This window comes from Mytilus trossulus, chromosome 1 (genome assembly GCF_036588685.1).
Source record: "Mytilus trossulus isolate FHL-02 chromosome 1, PNRI_Mtr1.1.1.hap1, whole genome shotgun sequence".
Taxonomy (NCBI): domain Eukaryota; kingdom Metazoa; phylum Mollusca; class Bivalvia; order Mytilida; family Mytilidae; genus Mytilus; species Mytilus trossulus.
Window position 1 is genome coordinate 27,541,849 of NC_086373.1, and position 16,541 is coordinate 27,558,389.

Sequence of the window (16,541 nt, forward strand, 5' to 3'; positions counted from 1 at the left end):
TATACGTGCAGGTAACGAAGATCTGTTTATTACCTACTTTTTTATCTGGTCCACTTCCACCATCACAGGATAACACCTGATCAACCATTTTTTTTTTGAATTCACTATTGATTTTTGGTTGGAGCGCAAAGTATAAACGCAAAACATTATTTTCTTTCACCATTTTCACTATACCAGCTTGGTGCAATTCTAAAACGTCTGGTCTAGAACTAAACTACCGTTCTACATTTATCTAACTGTGATAATTATATTCCATAATTACTCTACTAGAGATGTAAATGAGGGGAGGAAAAGGGGGGGGGTAATCTATCTTCAAGGTCATGGGAAGTGTCGCTTTACATGCTTTATCGTGATAATCGATCAATCGTCAAATACGTTCGACATTTCAATCCTTGGTTTAGTTAGTTCTAGAAATTGGATGCAAAATGAATCAGAGGAGTACTCATTTAACTTTCAATCCTTTTGGATAGAAAGCATTCATTTTGTGTACACATTGGATACAGTACGTTCATATCAATGGCAATTTAAAAGATGTTTTTATCATAATGATTGTAATATTTTTTTATATGTTAATTGACTATGTTTGATTTATGCATCCGATAGTGTTCGTGGAGCGTATAATTTTGATTGTTTGTTGTCATTTATAGAATTTGTGTTGGAAAATAGAGAAATCAATATTACAACCAAACCAGACTGTGCACGTGGATACATGTGTGTTGGGTTCCTGTCAGTGTTATTACACAGTATTGTATACTCTTTTTTTTAAATTCGACTTCGGGTTTTAGGTGCATCTTAAAAATCTTTTATATAATGGCTTACAGTTGGCCTTGTTTCGGGGCACCTTCAGGCGAGCTATACAGGAAAATGATTTCTCAAATGAAAAATGAACTATTTTTATTTTTTTTATTTTGTTTTGGAATCAACATTAGTTATCATCTCTTTTATCGTCATTTTTATCAGCAGTATCGCGGTTAACGATGATTGTATTGTCATCATCGGTCATATTATCTGTGATGTCTTCAACGATATCGTTAATAATTTCAACCTTATCTTCAACCTTATCTTTCACGTCATCAATGATGTCATCAACAATGTCATTGTCGATCTCGTTACTTTTCACGTCATCGCTAATTTGATTTTCCAAAATATTTTCAAATTCATCGTCATCAAAGTCAATGAAATCTTCTATAACATCATCAACGGATTCTTCTAATTTGTCGTCAGAAACGTTGTCGTCAGATAAATCTACATCTCCACTATCAAGATCCCATGGCCCATTTTCAAATTCATCACGCGAGAGCATTCCATCACCTGGAAAACAAAATATGAACAATACCAATTAGTATGAAAATAGGCAAAAGATACAACAGAGAGAGTTAAAACTCCAAAGTCGAAGACAGACCGACAAACCCATGAAAAAACAACAACAACAAAACAACGAAACTATAAAGAACAGTTTACAAAACACTAAATAAAACTATCGATTGAGCAAAATGAACATAATTTATTACATTTCTGGTTTTGATTAGTTGATACAATATTTGTTATAGTTATTGACCAAGCAAGTCCGTATATAGAAGTTAATCTGCACAGCTCAGGTGACCCTTATTAACCCGAACGACGAAGGAGTTCGGGTTAGAGGGTCACCCTGAGCGTGCAGATAATCCTCTACATACCAATTTGATTGGCCAATAACTGTTTTAACACATGACGTCATTAATTCACGAGAACGTTTTAGATGTGGACGATGTTCCGCAATCCACGGATCCTATGAACGTTTCTTGTAGGCTTGTAGGGTAAAGAAAGGGGGAAATTACGACTTTGGTGAGTTTTAAATTGATAACTTTTTTTTTGGTTTAGACTTACTGTGAAATTGCGATTTAAGGTTTTATCCAACACTTAAACTTAAATTAATTTGGCTCGTTAAATTTTCTTAAAAATTTTGACAAAGTATTTACTTTTACCTTTTGACAAAAAAATACAAAATTCAAAATAATTGAACCAACCTTTTTATCAGAAAAAATACACTGGTTATGCAGTTTGACAAAGTCTTATTTTGATCATTGAGAAGCTTAACTTTCCCTTAACAACACAACGTATTCAAAACATTTAGCTGATTTTACAGAGTTATCTCCCTGTAGTGTTAGGTACCACCTTAATGGATAGATTTTTTTAAATGCTTTTGTCAAATCTATTCCCATTTTTTATTTGATAAGTGACAATTTAGACTTTGACAAATTGTGTACTTTCAAATCTTTGCATGAAAAAAAAAACATAACTGAAAGGATTATTGAGCTTTTGAATTTGTTTGTCTCATGATATGCTTTAAAAGAGAAAGATAAACCGAGGAAGATTACCTAAATTTTAATGTTGATTAAACAGAAAATAAGTTTCTCTTTCCAATCTTTTACTCCCCTTCCCAAAAAATGCTTTGTATCTACTGTATTCTTTTTTTTTAAAACACGTCCATCTAAATGAAGTCTGTTTGATTTCCAGCTAATCTCCCTGTTTTAAAAGAAACCGTTAACATGACCCCTTTAAATTCGATCTGAAAATATGGGGAATAGATATTCAAAAAAAATACTATCTTTCTGAATTTAAAACACTGATTTAAGATTTATCTTGTACACAAAATATAATAATACATTTTATGTTCAAGCTTAGATGAATAAAAAGGAATTAGAAACCTTTTATTTTGTCTATTTTGAAACAACAATGTGTGTACAAAGTTCAACGTTGTCATAATTTCAAGGCAGATGGATGATTTCGGGGGATGGGATGCTAACATGTCGTACTCTAGTATTGGACAAAGTATCGTGTTTAAGCTAAAAATAGTCAATATTGTTCTTAGTCTTGCCACACTCGGCGATATTTTTTTTAATTTGATAGAATAATGCCCCTTAAAAATCTAGGAACCGCCCCTAAAGGTAAGAATAGATTTGAACTATGCAGTATATCTGAGGTAGTTAATGCACACCCTAGCTGTGCATTATCCAGATTATAACACAGTAAGAACAAAGAGATTTTACTCATGCCATGTGTTAACAAATTTGATATGTTTGGCCTGTTTACTGTAGAACAATATCTATAGTATGTTCTCAATGTTACACCTGTGTGTTTGTGTTTTAGGTTTCTGTCTCATTGACGACTTCTGATATGGAAAATAAATTTGATATCGGCATTTGTTATGTAGTTTACGTATTTATACAAATTTTCAATTTAAAGTACTAGACAAAATCCCATGATAAAAGTACCCGTATGATGCACAGTTGTTCTTCTTCGCCTGGTTTTGGCATCATTTCAATTCAGTTTTCTCGGTTAATTGCTCTTCGACATTCTTTTAATAGTTAGAATGTAACGAGATCAATCGATGGGAATATTTTTTTTCGAAATATGCAATTTGTGCAGCAAGTTATTTTCTTGTATATATGCAACAAATAAATTCCTGTTCTTTGCAAGTTGGCTTAAAGTGTTGTTTCTTTTACAATTGAACATGGAACATCATTTATATTAAATAATTTCCCATGTTAACGCTGTGCTAATAACTTAATGGCTTGAATCAAATAAGGTACCAACTGTTTATCGTCAGTAAAAGGGATAAGGTGTTTTATTCTAAATTATTATCAATTAAAGATTGAAATTTGGGAAAGAGGTATGGATTCAACTTTGAGTTAAAAAAAAAAGTCCTAACAGTTTTGTATGATTTATTGAGAAGAGAAAAAAAATGAGTTGGAAAGGGGCGGAAATAATTTTGGAAGAGAAAAAAACCACGATCCAAAACACATATATATCCAGCATTTAGTCCAGAGATTAAAGACCCATGCCTATTTTACTCTCATATTAGTAATCGTAGATCCAACCCTTTACTTTGGTATGAATACACAACGTCAGAGTGGGCGTGTCCCCATAAAAATTGACAACAGTGAAAATAAAAGTAATACGTTAAACCAATCAGAAGACAGTAAATACCCAAAATTTATTTACTCATTGATACAAATCTAAAAGTTGCCAAAACCGACTTGCATTTAAAGAATTCTCTATCAAAAGGAATCAATATAAATCCGAAAAAAATATCCCTTTTATAATTATCTATATATTTAGAGTTCGGTTTTTGTTCCTTCTGAAACATCTTTTTTTTTATAATTACAATTACTATATTTGCCAAAATATGTCAAAATTGTGGTCCTTTTTTAACTTTAGGCATTTATAGTTTGTGATTGTTTTCAGGGGGGGGGGGGGGGGGTTGTAAAAAAAGGTGGAGCTATGCTACTGTGAATTTTAGTTAAAATTGTAAATATTTCTTGCCGTGATTAAAAGTCAGAAGACCAATTATGGTGCTTTCTCGTTTATGTTATCTATATCAAAAACATTTAATTATGAAATTAATTATGTCTGTATTTCAGTGGTTGTCGTTGGTTCATGTCTATCATATTTGTTTTTCGTAAATTAATTTGTTTAAAATTAGGCCGTAAGTTTTTTTCAATTGAATTGCTTTATGTATCTTTCATGTTAGAGCCTTTCACAGCCGACCCTACGGTTTGTTTCTTATTCTCATTGTTGAAGGCCGTTGTCTATAATTGATTACACCCACTTCAATTGAATTTTAGCGGGTATTGTGTAGTTGACAATCGTGGCTCATTACATCATACATGATAAAGCATTTGATTGATCATTTATTTATAATAATTTGCTGTATTAAATTGAGTTGAACTCCACCGACACAAAACAGATCCATGATTTACGGCATGCCGGATTGTATTTGACTACGTACTCTGAGGGGCGTATGACATTTGCGCCGATTTTGAAATTTTTCATTCTTTCATTTGCGCCGATTTCATTTTTTCATTTGCGCCGATTTTATTTTTTTCCTAATTGGATTTACAGGTAAGTTCATACTTTAACATTGGCTGAGCAGAGAGTATAAAGACAAATCAAGTGACATTGCAATTGGTAAATGGCTATACATCAATGTTTCGGGTTACCACTCCTTTCCCTAAATGAAATCGATGACTGCTTCACGTTTGACATTGCCTGACGCTCCGCTCCTTCTGATGACAAATGTCATACAATCTTAGACAATTTACAAGTACACATTCGGCATAACGGTCAACGAATTTGTGATGGCGTCTATAAAATTAACGAAGGGATGAATTCAACTTCACCATTTGGAACTCTTGGTTTAATAGCTTCCTTGTGAGAAAATGCGATCTCTAGAAAGGCCCCCACCAGTACATGTACGTATGCCAGACAAAGAAAAGGTGGCCTTCTTTATCGACAATTACGCCAAATATAGAAGAGACGAAATCATAAGAAAGGAATATACAATGTATTAGATGTGTTGCCTATACATACTCGGAAAGAACAGATTTATGATTTGAATGTATTCCGTATGCAGTACATATATTTTTAATTCGTCATTTTAGTATAAACAAAGTGCTTTTATCTTAGGTTTTTACTTATTGATTTTAAGCAGGAGACAACAGTTATATACATGTTATGATTGACAAAGTGTATCATAACATATGTTCAACTGGCTAACGGAATAGGTCTTTAATGATAAATGAAAATAACATTACTGGGATGGAGAGTTGTCTCGTTGGCACTCATACCACTTCTTCTTATATCATTTCACCTGTAGTTTACCTGTAAAAAAATCGGCGCAAATGAAAGAAAAAATTGGTGCAAATGAAAGAAAAAATCGGCGCAAATGAAGTGCAGATCGGCGCAAATGCAAAACGCCGACTCTGAGGTACATGGAATACGCAAATGCTATTAAGGTCATATATGGCAAATATTACATGGCATTGCATATCAGGATAATTTTTATAATGATTTGTATGCGCAATTATAGTGCACCGACAAGAACGATCTGGAACATGTTAGTGTAAATGTAAAGTTTTGAATAGAAGACTGATTACTATCGGACACTAAATAAACATGCAAAATGACTATCGGCAATAAACATTATTGCAGCGAAAAAAGAAAAATGATTTCCTCCAAAATTCCAGATCAACATTTTTACTGTACTTATATCGTAATACCACATTTGATTTGCTTGTTTATTTACCTAGGGGGAGACAACGTCATAAAATTATTGACACAAGCAAGTAATTTTTCAAAGATCACATGAACTGCATTAATTAAACGGTTGAACGCTTTGAACTTCTTATTCCTCAAGCAAATTTAGAAACTATCAGTTTAAATAAAATAAAAGAGATCATAAAGCATTTTCTGTACACGATTCAAGTTTCTTTGTTTAACCAAAACTCCACCAAAATATATTATAAGTTGTATACTAAGTTGTTAGGGAAATTAGTATTCATGTGGCGAACATTTTTCTTTTGGGTATTGTACATACTAATATTCACGTTGCTTTTTCTTTTGGGTATTGTACATACTAATATCCACGTTGCAATGTCGTCAGTAGGATGCGTTTTTATTCGTTACACAGTGAAACCTGTTTAAACCTAACCACTTCTGGACTTACGATTGTGTTCGGTTTAATTCAGGCCAATTCGGTTTATCAGGTTCACAACGCATACAAATTGACATGACAGTGCTTAAGTACATGTTTGGTTTATACAGGTTTTCGGTTTATGCAGGATTCGGTATAGCCAGGTTTCACTGTATGCGTTTTGGAGGGAAATATTGATACATAGAGATAAGCTAACACGTTTGTTACGCAGGAATTGACAGGTTATTGTCAAATGAGTACTCACTTCTATGTACTACTATTAACCAATATATTTTTTCGATTTAAATGGCACACGGTACCACTTTGAATAAAGAGATGTCATCGTAATTGATGATATTATAATTCCAACTCTCAGTCGAAAAGTACATGTTTCTTTTACCTATGGACACTGAGCGGGTACAGTACCTATGAAGCAATATACATATCGTTATACTTTTATTATTTTAATTAGTTTGACTTTTGACAGACAAAGCATCAAGCCTCCAACTTTCAAGACTGGAAACACAAGCACTATCACAAGACTGGAAACACAAGCACTATCACAAGACTGGAAACACAAGCACTATCACAAGACTGGAAACACAAGCACTATCACAAGACCTGAAACACAAGCACTATCACAAGACCTGAAACACAAGCACTATCACAAGACCTGCACAAAGACACCTCAGTATGCTGATTTGCGTTAATAACAATATGTAAGAAGTCATCTGCCTAAATTTTCACCGTTTCAGAACCTTAATGTTTTTAATGTGCACAACCAAAAATGGAAATAACAACATAAGTTTTGGTGAAATACTAGTATAAAAAGACGATGTGGTATGACGGATGGCAATTGAGACAACTATCCACAAAAGACCAAAAGCTTTTCAAAATGTATCACACACTGCATCAGATTCTGAAACGGTGAATAGTATAAATGAATTACACTTAGGTCTTTGTCAAATATAGCTTGATTAAGATGAATTCTTTTATTTAACCGTTTATTATTAATTTATTTAATATTTCTATCGATTCTCCAATTATTTTTGACAAATAATCGTTCATATTCGTCTTTCGAAACAAAAAAAATGAATAAAGAAAACAGATAAAAACTTTGACCAAATGTTCATGTACATCAGATACAAATAATCAGAGAAATGTAACAATATGTAGCATCTATTGAATTCCAAGAACATCTTAATGTGTGTTAAGAAGCATGATTAACTGTTCCTTAATGTTGTCTCGTCAAACTTTTTGCAACTCAGAAAATCAAATAACCATTATTTTATTGCCCCTTTAAACTTAAGAGCAATATACATCAATGTTCATGATCGTGTCTTTGTACTATTTTTGTTACCCTTTCTCTTTCATAGATATCTTTGATGTATCAAAGATTTTTTTTTATGTCGATTGCTTGACGTGTGGTTTTACTTACATGTATATACCAAATGCTTGTTAAAATAAAATATATCATTGACTTACTTTTTTATGCTTTATAGTTTAAGTTTGGGCTTGAAAATCATAGACATACAAACCGGCTTACCTACTAGACGCTTTTATGGGTCTCCACCACTCAACTTGAGTGCCAAATGTTTGCACAACTTATAATAAATATACTAAATACATAAGTTTGTAGAAACATACAATAAAAAATATCCACTATGAGGTTAATAATATCTTTTAAAAAAATCGAAACCCTGGAATGCCGAGTAATTTGGGAGGAAGATTATTTTTGAATCAACATAAAGATACGGATACATGTATATGTTTTAGGATTGTCAATAGGACAACTATCCTTTATGGGCCAATTGACAAAAATGTGTGAGTAACCATCTCGCACGGTAATGAAACAACATGTTTAACTTCAACAGGAGGAGGGGGCTATGGATTTAAAAAATATTCTGATCCCCAATCTGATTGAGAAAATATGTGGTCAAGCAGATGAAAAAACAATTATTCTGTATCCAAACTTTCCTGATAAATCATAGTGTTAAATTTTGAAGAAAAAAACATTTCCACTTTAACAGTTTTCAAGTGACAGTGTAACTTTTGACGGTATTGAGCTAATTTTTGAGGGGGGAAATCATACGGTCAAAGGCTTTGGTGATTGGCTTCGACCCAACAAAAAGCTTTTGGGGATAATGCGTTCGTTTTATTCTCCCTGGTACACATATCTATTATTGACCGTTATTAGCCCAAAGGTCAATGAACCTAAAGAAAACTAATGCCCTGATTAGATCACACTAGCTAGTCATTAAGAAATAGGTCTATATAGAACAGTGACAAATACCATGCCGGACAAAGAATACAGCCCTCCTTACGTTTTATTACAAAGCTTATATTAAATTGGTTAACGAAGTTAAAAGCGCAAATGTCTGGCCAATTTCGTATGCACTTGGTGTATATGTTACAGTGAATTTGTATAATCAGGGATTATGTAGAATCCCTGATTTTTCAGGGAATATGTAGAATCATTAAAATCATTAGTAAATATATATAATCCCTGAAAATGACCAGTGATTTTACATTATCACTGAACATTTTAATAATTATTCTACAAATTCCCTAATATGATTTCAGGGATTATGAATAATTTAATGGTCCTTTGTTTGATAAACAGAATTAATATAAACAAATTATAATTTTGAGTTTCTTTCATTTTCCTTGCCAGATGAAATAATTTTGCTTTAACAAATGTAAACACAGAGGATGTTCTAAAAGATATAACTAACACAAGGTTTCAAGATAAGACTTCAAAATTAATAATATTAACATTTCCTTTATAACAATAGCTTTACATGTATTGTTGTTTATTAAAATCCAGCATCAAATGAATATTCATGCTCTATTTGTAAATCCACAAGCATGTTATTTGTGATACATGTAAAGCAAATGGAGAAGTAGATTATGGAACAATTTTTTTGTGTGGGTTTTTCTGTTTGTTCAAAGAACAATTTGCAAGAAATTCATACTGTGAGAACTTAGGCATCTTCATTGTAAATGTATAGAAAAACAGGTAGAACTTGGGATTGACAAATAGAACAAACTTTAAGAGGAAGCTTGCATATTCTCATAATAATTTGACAGGATAAAAAAGAAAAGGGAAACCCAAAAAACATAATGGCAATTGTCAAAAAAAAAGTCTGAAGAAGGATATTTCCTGACCACAAAACAATGGTATCTTTCTTGCTCGAACCAGTTCAATTTCCCAATTTATTTATTTTTTCTTTTGGGGGAGGGTACCTTCTGATGTTTTTACTGAACATTTCTCTTAGGTGTGTTGTTTAAATCTGATTCGATATGTGCAGGAAAAGGATGTTTAAAATGTGGATATTGTGTTAAAAACAGATGTGAAGCATATTATTTTAATATATTGTGTTTATCATTTTAATATAGTGTGCCTAACTTTAAAAAAAAATGGGTTAATCATTTTGATATTTTGTGCTTAACATTTGGCAATTTTTGCTACTTTATTATGATGTTTTTATGTGATTTTAAAGAATAAATTATTTTTCTTTTATTCATTTTCTTTATAAATAAAACTATTTCTTCATTTCAGTTATTATGTAGAATCCCTGACGTTTTTTCTAGTGATTATACATAATCCCTGAAAATTTTAGTGATTCTACATAATCACTAAACTAGCCAGTGATTCTACACAATCTCTGAAAATTTCAGGGATTCTACATAATCACTGATTATACAAATTCACTGTAACATATATAAGTTTAAAGCGCAAATGTTCATAATTGTTTGAACGCATATGTCCTTTCGTGTTAGAGATATTAAGAAACGGCTGTGTCTGTGAATTTATTCTATGTACTTAACGTGTATTTGTACTTGAAACAGACTTAATTTTTTAGTTTATAGGGCAACATACATTCATTATTGATAATATTTAGAAATAAAACCTAGTGCACGAATACTTTATGCAGAACTGATATGTTCTGTAAACTGTTGTCTGAATATTTATAGCAGACAGTAATTAGATGTTTTTGTTTATTTTAATATAAAGCATATTAGCAGTCTTATATAATATTAAATATATACAACATGAAATCTAATTTCAGCTGAAGTACAGATATTATTCGTTAAAAATAGCTCGATAAAACAGCAGCTGTCAGATATCAACAAATCTGTTTTCAATAATTATGTAATCATGGTAATGCTAATGGGTTCCTTGTTGAAATAAGAACAGAAACGTTGTTTTTTTGTTGTTGTCTAAAGCGAAAAGTTATCGCCATAGATAGCATAGAAATGAAAGTAGACGTCACCGATATTTTGAAGCCACAAGTTCCCACAAAGTAGTATAATAAATTGGTGTAATCTTATGTATAATTGGATTACTATTTCACCATGCAAATGATGCATTTAAAAAAATGACGTCGAGCTTAATAACATATGCATGGTGATCGATAAAGAGTTTTCATGCTTGAAAAAGCAAACAACAAAAACCCGAACTTAACATTGTAAATATTGTCTAATATCAATAACATACATCATTATTTTAAACTATTTTCATGCAGATCGCCGAAACAACAGCTTTTAGATGTCAAAATATAAATGTTTGCAGCAATGATTATACATTCACTGTCATGATTCTGAATTCCTGGTGAAATTCGTTGATGCGGCAAAAATAATACATACACCTATATATAGTAAACGACAAAAGCATTTTCTGGGACAAATGCGTTTTTAGCGGCGGGAAATTTTGTCAAGTATCTATAGTCACGGTACTTGTCTATCCCAAATTCATGTATATATTTGGTTTTGATGTTATATTTGTTATTCTCGTGGGATTTTGTCTGATGCTTGGTCCGTTTCTGTTTGTGTTACATTTTAGTGTTGTGTCGTTGTTCTCCACGGTTTTAGTTTGTTGTCCCGATTTTGTTTTTTATCCATGGATTTACGAGTTTTGAACAGCGGTATACTACTGTTGCCTTTATATATAGTCAGTTTTTCCATTGATTTATGAATTGCATTTATTGTAATGTTAATATTTCTTCGCTCGTGTTAAATATCATTAAATAACGGTCCTATGAATGACTATTACGGAACAGGTTGTGTTAGGAGTTGATAAGTGACGTCTTTTGTTATTAATTTATATTGTCTTCTTTTTCAATTTATTTTCAATAATTTGTTTTGCTAAAAAGTGTTGGGAGCAAAAACTAGTTTGCAAGGGGAGTGCTATTGCCCTCTAGTCACCGACTTCTACACAGCTGATACAGATTGCAGAATTTTCTGTCTCTATTACGATAGAAATACATTTATGTGAATGCCTCAAAGTGTAATCAAGGGATGCCAATCAAATTGCTTTAAAATGCATTTTTCATGATAGCTGCAAAAATGTATTGAACCCCTTCATGATTACGTAGAATTAATATACTACTTGGAGAAAGGTTTACAACAGTTCGTTTGAATTAGTAGTAAAGAAAGTGCCAATCTTAGTTGTTGTTTTTTTTTGTGTTTTGCGAAATAACATATTCTGTTTCTATAAAATGGAAAATGGAAATGGGGAATGTGTCAAAGAGACAAGTCAACAACCCGACCATAGAAAAGACAACAGCAGAAGGTCACTAACAGGTCCTCAATGCAGCGAGAAATTTCCGCACCCGGAGGCGTCCTTCAGCTGGCCCCATAAACAAATATATATACTAGTTCAGTGATCGATGTATCAATTATGCCATCAAAATTAAAAAAAAAAATCCCCTTTTAATTAAAAGTAAATAATAATTAGGTCAAAATGATATAGAAAAAGCGTGTTCCATTTTTCAAGCGCCTGTGTAAGACTTTACATCTTTCAGATAGTCAGCTATTGGTTAAATCAAACAGAACTTGAAACATGCAATAAACTTGGTCAACACGTGTTTTGCGTATTATGTAGTAACTTATATGTCTTAGTTTTCTCATGACAATTTACAAAACACTTCTAAGTGAATAGTAACTGGCATTATATAACTGCTAATTGTATGTTCATGTTGTTTCGTGTTTACGGTATGCAATAGAATGTTATTACATTTCATCAATTTGTAGAAAAACACGCTGGTTTAATATCTTTACAATATTTCTTGTGCAATTTAGATTAAATTTTCACCACAGATTGTTATCCCAAGATTAATGAATCTAAAAGACTGAAATGTTTTGCTGATTCAAATTATTAAACCTGCTAGCACAAATTGGCTGGTGCATTTAATAAAGTGATCTGTTAAAACCCTGGTTAGTAATGCGTATAATTATTTCTTTTTAGAGTTATTTGTACACTTGATTTTTTATCTTAGAAAATGTATACATGTATAATGTAGTCTAGATCGCTTTAAGAAAATATTTTAGTGAGGAAAAAACAACCTTATACATATAGAATTACCATACATTGTCTCGATTTTAAAAAAAATATTTGTTCAAGCTAGGAAACAGATAGAAAGCGAGGCTTATGTTTAACTGCGCAAACAGAACAGCTGTAGTATAAATTGAAATAATGTAAATGTTGGGTATGACAAACCACAAACATAAATGACCATCAACCAAGTCAAGATCTTTTGAAGAACAACTTCAACTTTACTATTACAGCTCTTCTATAAAAGTATGCAAAGCAAACCTTTGATCAACGTGCTTGCTAAGTTGCATTGTAAGCGTCCTTTTAATAAGGAGTGGTGATCTGGAATGTCTTAGCAAGTCGAAGATTTTTACGTCATTTGCAGGTGTGGCTGGAATGTAACCAAATGAAAATATAAAAACTTCCCAATGAGAAAATCTTAATCATCATTGTTTTTGTCGTCATGTTGACGTCCACTGTCAATTTCTATATGTAACACAAGATATGAAGCATACCAACATGTAACATTGGTATTCATAGTTTCAAATCTAATGGGAAAGGTGCAATCATCAACATTGTAAGCAAGCCAGTAATTATTAAGTAAGAGAGCGTCATTTACTATTATATAACGTAAGTCGTCAATGGATGTAAGGATGATGCTTGTTTACTGTTATTAAAGTGAGAGGGTTAGCGCTATAGAACCAGGTTTAATCCACCATTTTCTACATTTGAAAATGTCTGTACCAAGTCAGGAATATGACAGTTCTTGTCCATTCGTTTTTGATGCGTTTTGTTTTTTGATTTTGCCATGTGATTATGGACTTTTCAAATTGATTTTCCTCTGAGTTCAGTATTTTTGTGATTTTACTTTTTTCTTTCATTCTTTTTAAGAAACTCATGTATGAGATCTGTTTCGTGCAAATTAAGAAGCTAGTTAGTAAAAAAAAGGGGCACAGTTTGTTCCGATATGAATACCAACCCCCTGTTATAATACTTCACAACAAGGCGATAAATGAATGCTTTCAAAGCTTTCAGCGGTATGATTACATGGACCATGTTTGAGTATGAACATCAATATATTTTCACTGATCAATAAGTATCCTGATTTGTCAGCTATGCACGAAAATAACACTATACATTTCGTGCGTTCGAAAGGTAGATTAACTGTCAACAGGAACAATCAATACATTTAAAAGCCAATGTGAATACTTAGAAACGTAATATATATCACTTAAATTTACTATTTTATGCTATCATGCAGTGAAAATCTAAATCAAGAAAACCGTTTTTAAAATACATTTTACATATTGGTATACTTTCTAAAAAGACATGTTATCATTTTGTTGGAAGAACATCAAATACGTTTGATAAACATAAACTACATTGTATCTTAGCAATTTACAAATAAACAGTGTTTTAAAAAAAGAAATGCAAGTTAAGTTTTCATTACAGATAAGGGAGCAATCATTAGGAGGGGGTTATGTTTTTTTTTGTGTCTGTTTTTCGCGTAAACAATCTTTTTAGCTCAAAGCTATCGATCATAGCATTTTGTTCAAAATTTAACACAAAAGGTAATATGGACAGAATATTTGTTATCATCAAATTGGGAATCGAAATACTTTTTATTTTGGAAAAAAAACATACCCCCCCCCCCCCCCTGAAGTAAAATGGTCGTTCCCTTGGTATACGAACAGACGAAAATAAAATATACTTTACCATCATCGTCAGCCGCTTTAAAAGCAACGTTTTCATTTTCTGTCACTCCAAGAATGGCGAGCAGTTCTCCTTCGTCGATAAAATCGTCATCGTTGGAATCGTATTTATCGAACTTATTTGGTATCGATACGGGAACAAATTCACTAGATTCGTCACTTTTAATCTCAATCGGATCTTCGGTATTTGAATCTTCGATCACATCTTCTATAGAGTCTGGAATAAGATTGTCACCAAATACATCCAAAACATCCTCTTTCGCGTCGTTCAATTCATCATAAAACTCCTTTTTAGCTCTCAATTCAACGTCTAAAGGCGGTGGCGCCACAACTGGGTAAAGAATTACGAAAGAAATCGCCAAAGTTGCTAATTTCATGTTAAATCTGATCTTTTGAACGAAATTAAATTAACAGTAGCTATATCGGTAAAAAGTAAATGTTTTCTTCGTGAAGTGGCTGTACAAACTGAAGGAGTGTAAAATAGTAGTTAAGTACTGTATTATATCATCATCGAATAGCTTATGTCTAATATTATAAATCAAATAGCAGTGTGTCATTTCATGATGCTGAAGGCTTTCTCTCAATTTGCGTGCACATGACTTGACAAAGATGAAAGTATATCGGTAGTATGTTTAGATGCCTTAAGAAAAGTATAATTAATTTTAACATGTGTAAATTAATTGCTGATGGTGCGTGATATTTGTATAATGGTTATATAACGAAATGTTATGTTATACTCTATCATAATTAGTGATAATTAATTTGATCATGATAATTCATTTATACTAACTCGTCATCATTAAGCAGCGATTGTTTATTCTCTTATCTCAGTCTACTATGAAAGTTCACTGTACATGCATCAAAGATCGTGTTATCTACTTGTGATAAGTTTATTAGATCGTGAAAGGTCACTGTACAACACTTATTCAACAGTTAATGACGCAATGACGGTTAGGAGCGTCAATTAAAAATACGTCTTATTTTTTCAGAACATTCTAAATTCCACACTCTTCATCCCGGTCGACTCTAAAAGCAAACTCTATCCAGTATGTGATTTATTGTTAAACCATTTTTATCATAAAAAAACATGAAATATTTGCCACTGGACTTTACTCAAACAACATTTATTCACTGCATTAATATGTGGTAAAGGATAAACTTATTTTTGCATTGGTACTGCAGCCATCTTGGATGCTTTAATCATATGATTAAAATTTAATACACCTCAAAGAGGTCGATTAAGTTTAACGACAGTTTTAGCATTTTTAACGCAGCGTTAAAATTAACGACAAGTTGAACAACACATTAATCATATGATTAAATTTAATCGAATGATTAAGAAATTTTAACGACGCGTTAGCACTAACGACAAGTTGAACAACAGACCCCTGTACTTATATTTAAAAATTTAACGATATATCTACAATTTTGAAAATAACAGAATGTACATGTATGTCTACTATTCACCAGAGGCCTGCTTATCGAAATTGTCCTAAGATCGGTCCTAAGAATTTCTTAACACAGAAGTTAGGATAAAGTTAGGACCGACTCACGACACGTCTCAGCATGCACACCGAAGATCTTAGCTAGGACGTCCTTACCGCTGTCCTAAGTAAAATGGCAAACCAAAAATTACAAAAATACAAAAAAGTATTTTATAAAATTTAACCAAGTGCTATGATATAAAAGAAGATCAATAATTATAGAAATCGAAGCGTCACGGTTTCATACTTAAAGTTCAAAATCAAATCTCGTGCATCTTTCATATAAATACATAGTATTTCAACTATTAAATCTTTTATTACGTGTTTATAAGAGCAAGCATCTTCGCTAGTCAAGGATTACGATCCACACCCGCTTTCTCCCCGTGGAGAGAGCGGGAGTGGATCGTAACCCTTGGCTAGCGAAGATGAAGATCAAGAGATGAAATTCGAATTTTACCGAATCGATGCAAAACTACAGACTCTCCTTGACGACTTGATGAAATAGGAAAACTTTGCTTTTTTGGTAACTTGTCAAATGTTGCAACCAATGGTGCTGACTAAAGTGAGATTTGGAT

The 16,541-nt window shown here is 32.2% G+C and overlaps 1 protein-coding gene across 1 annotated transcript; it reads right to left on the reverse strand.

Annotated features, from left to right (window-relative positions):
- Positions 1 to 889: 889 nt before the first annotated feature.
- On the reverse strand, positions 890 to 15,110 carry LOC134720778 (germ cell nuclear acidic protein-like). Its single transcript, XM_063583277.1, has 2 exons — positions 14,487 to 15,110; positions 890 to 1,311 (listed from the first exon to the last, which is right to left on the reverse strand). Exons 1-2 carry the CDS (start codon positions 14,857 to 14,859, stop codon positions 926 to 928), a joined length of 759 nt encoding a protein of 252 aa, XP_063439347.1. The 5' UTR covers positions 14,860 to 15,110; the 3' UTR covers positions 890 to 925.
- Positions 15,111 to 16,541: the final 1,431 nt, after the last annotated feature.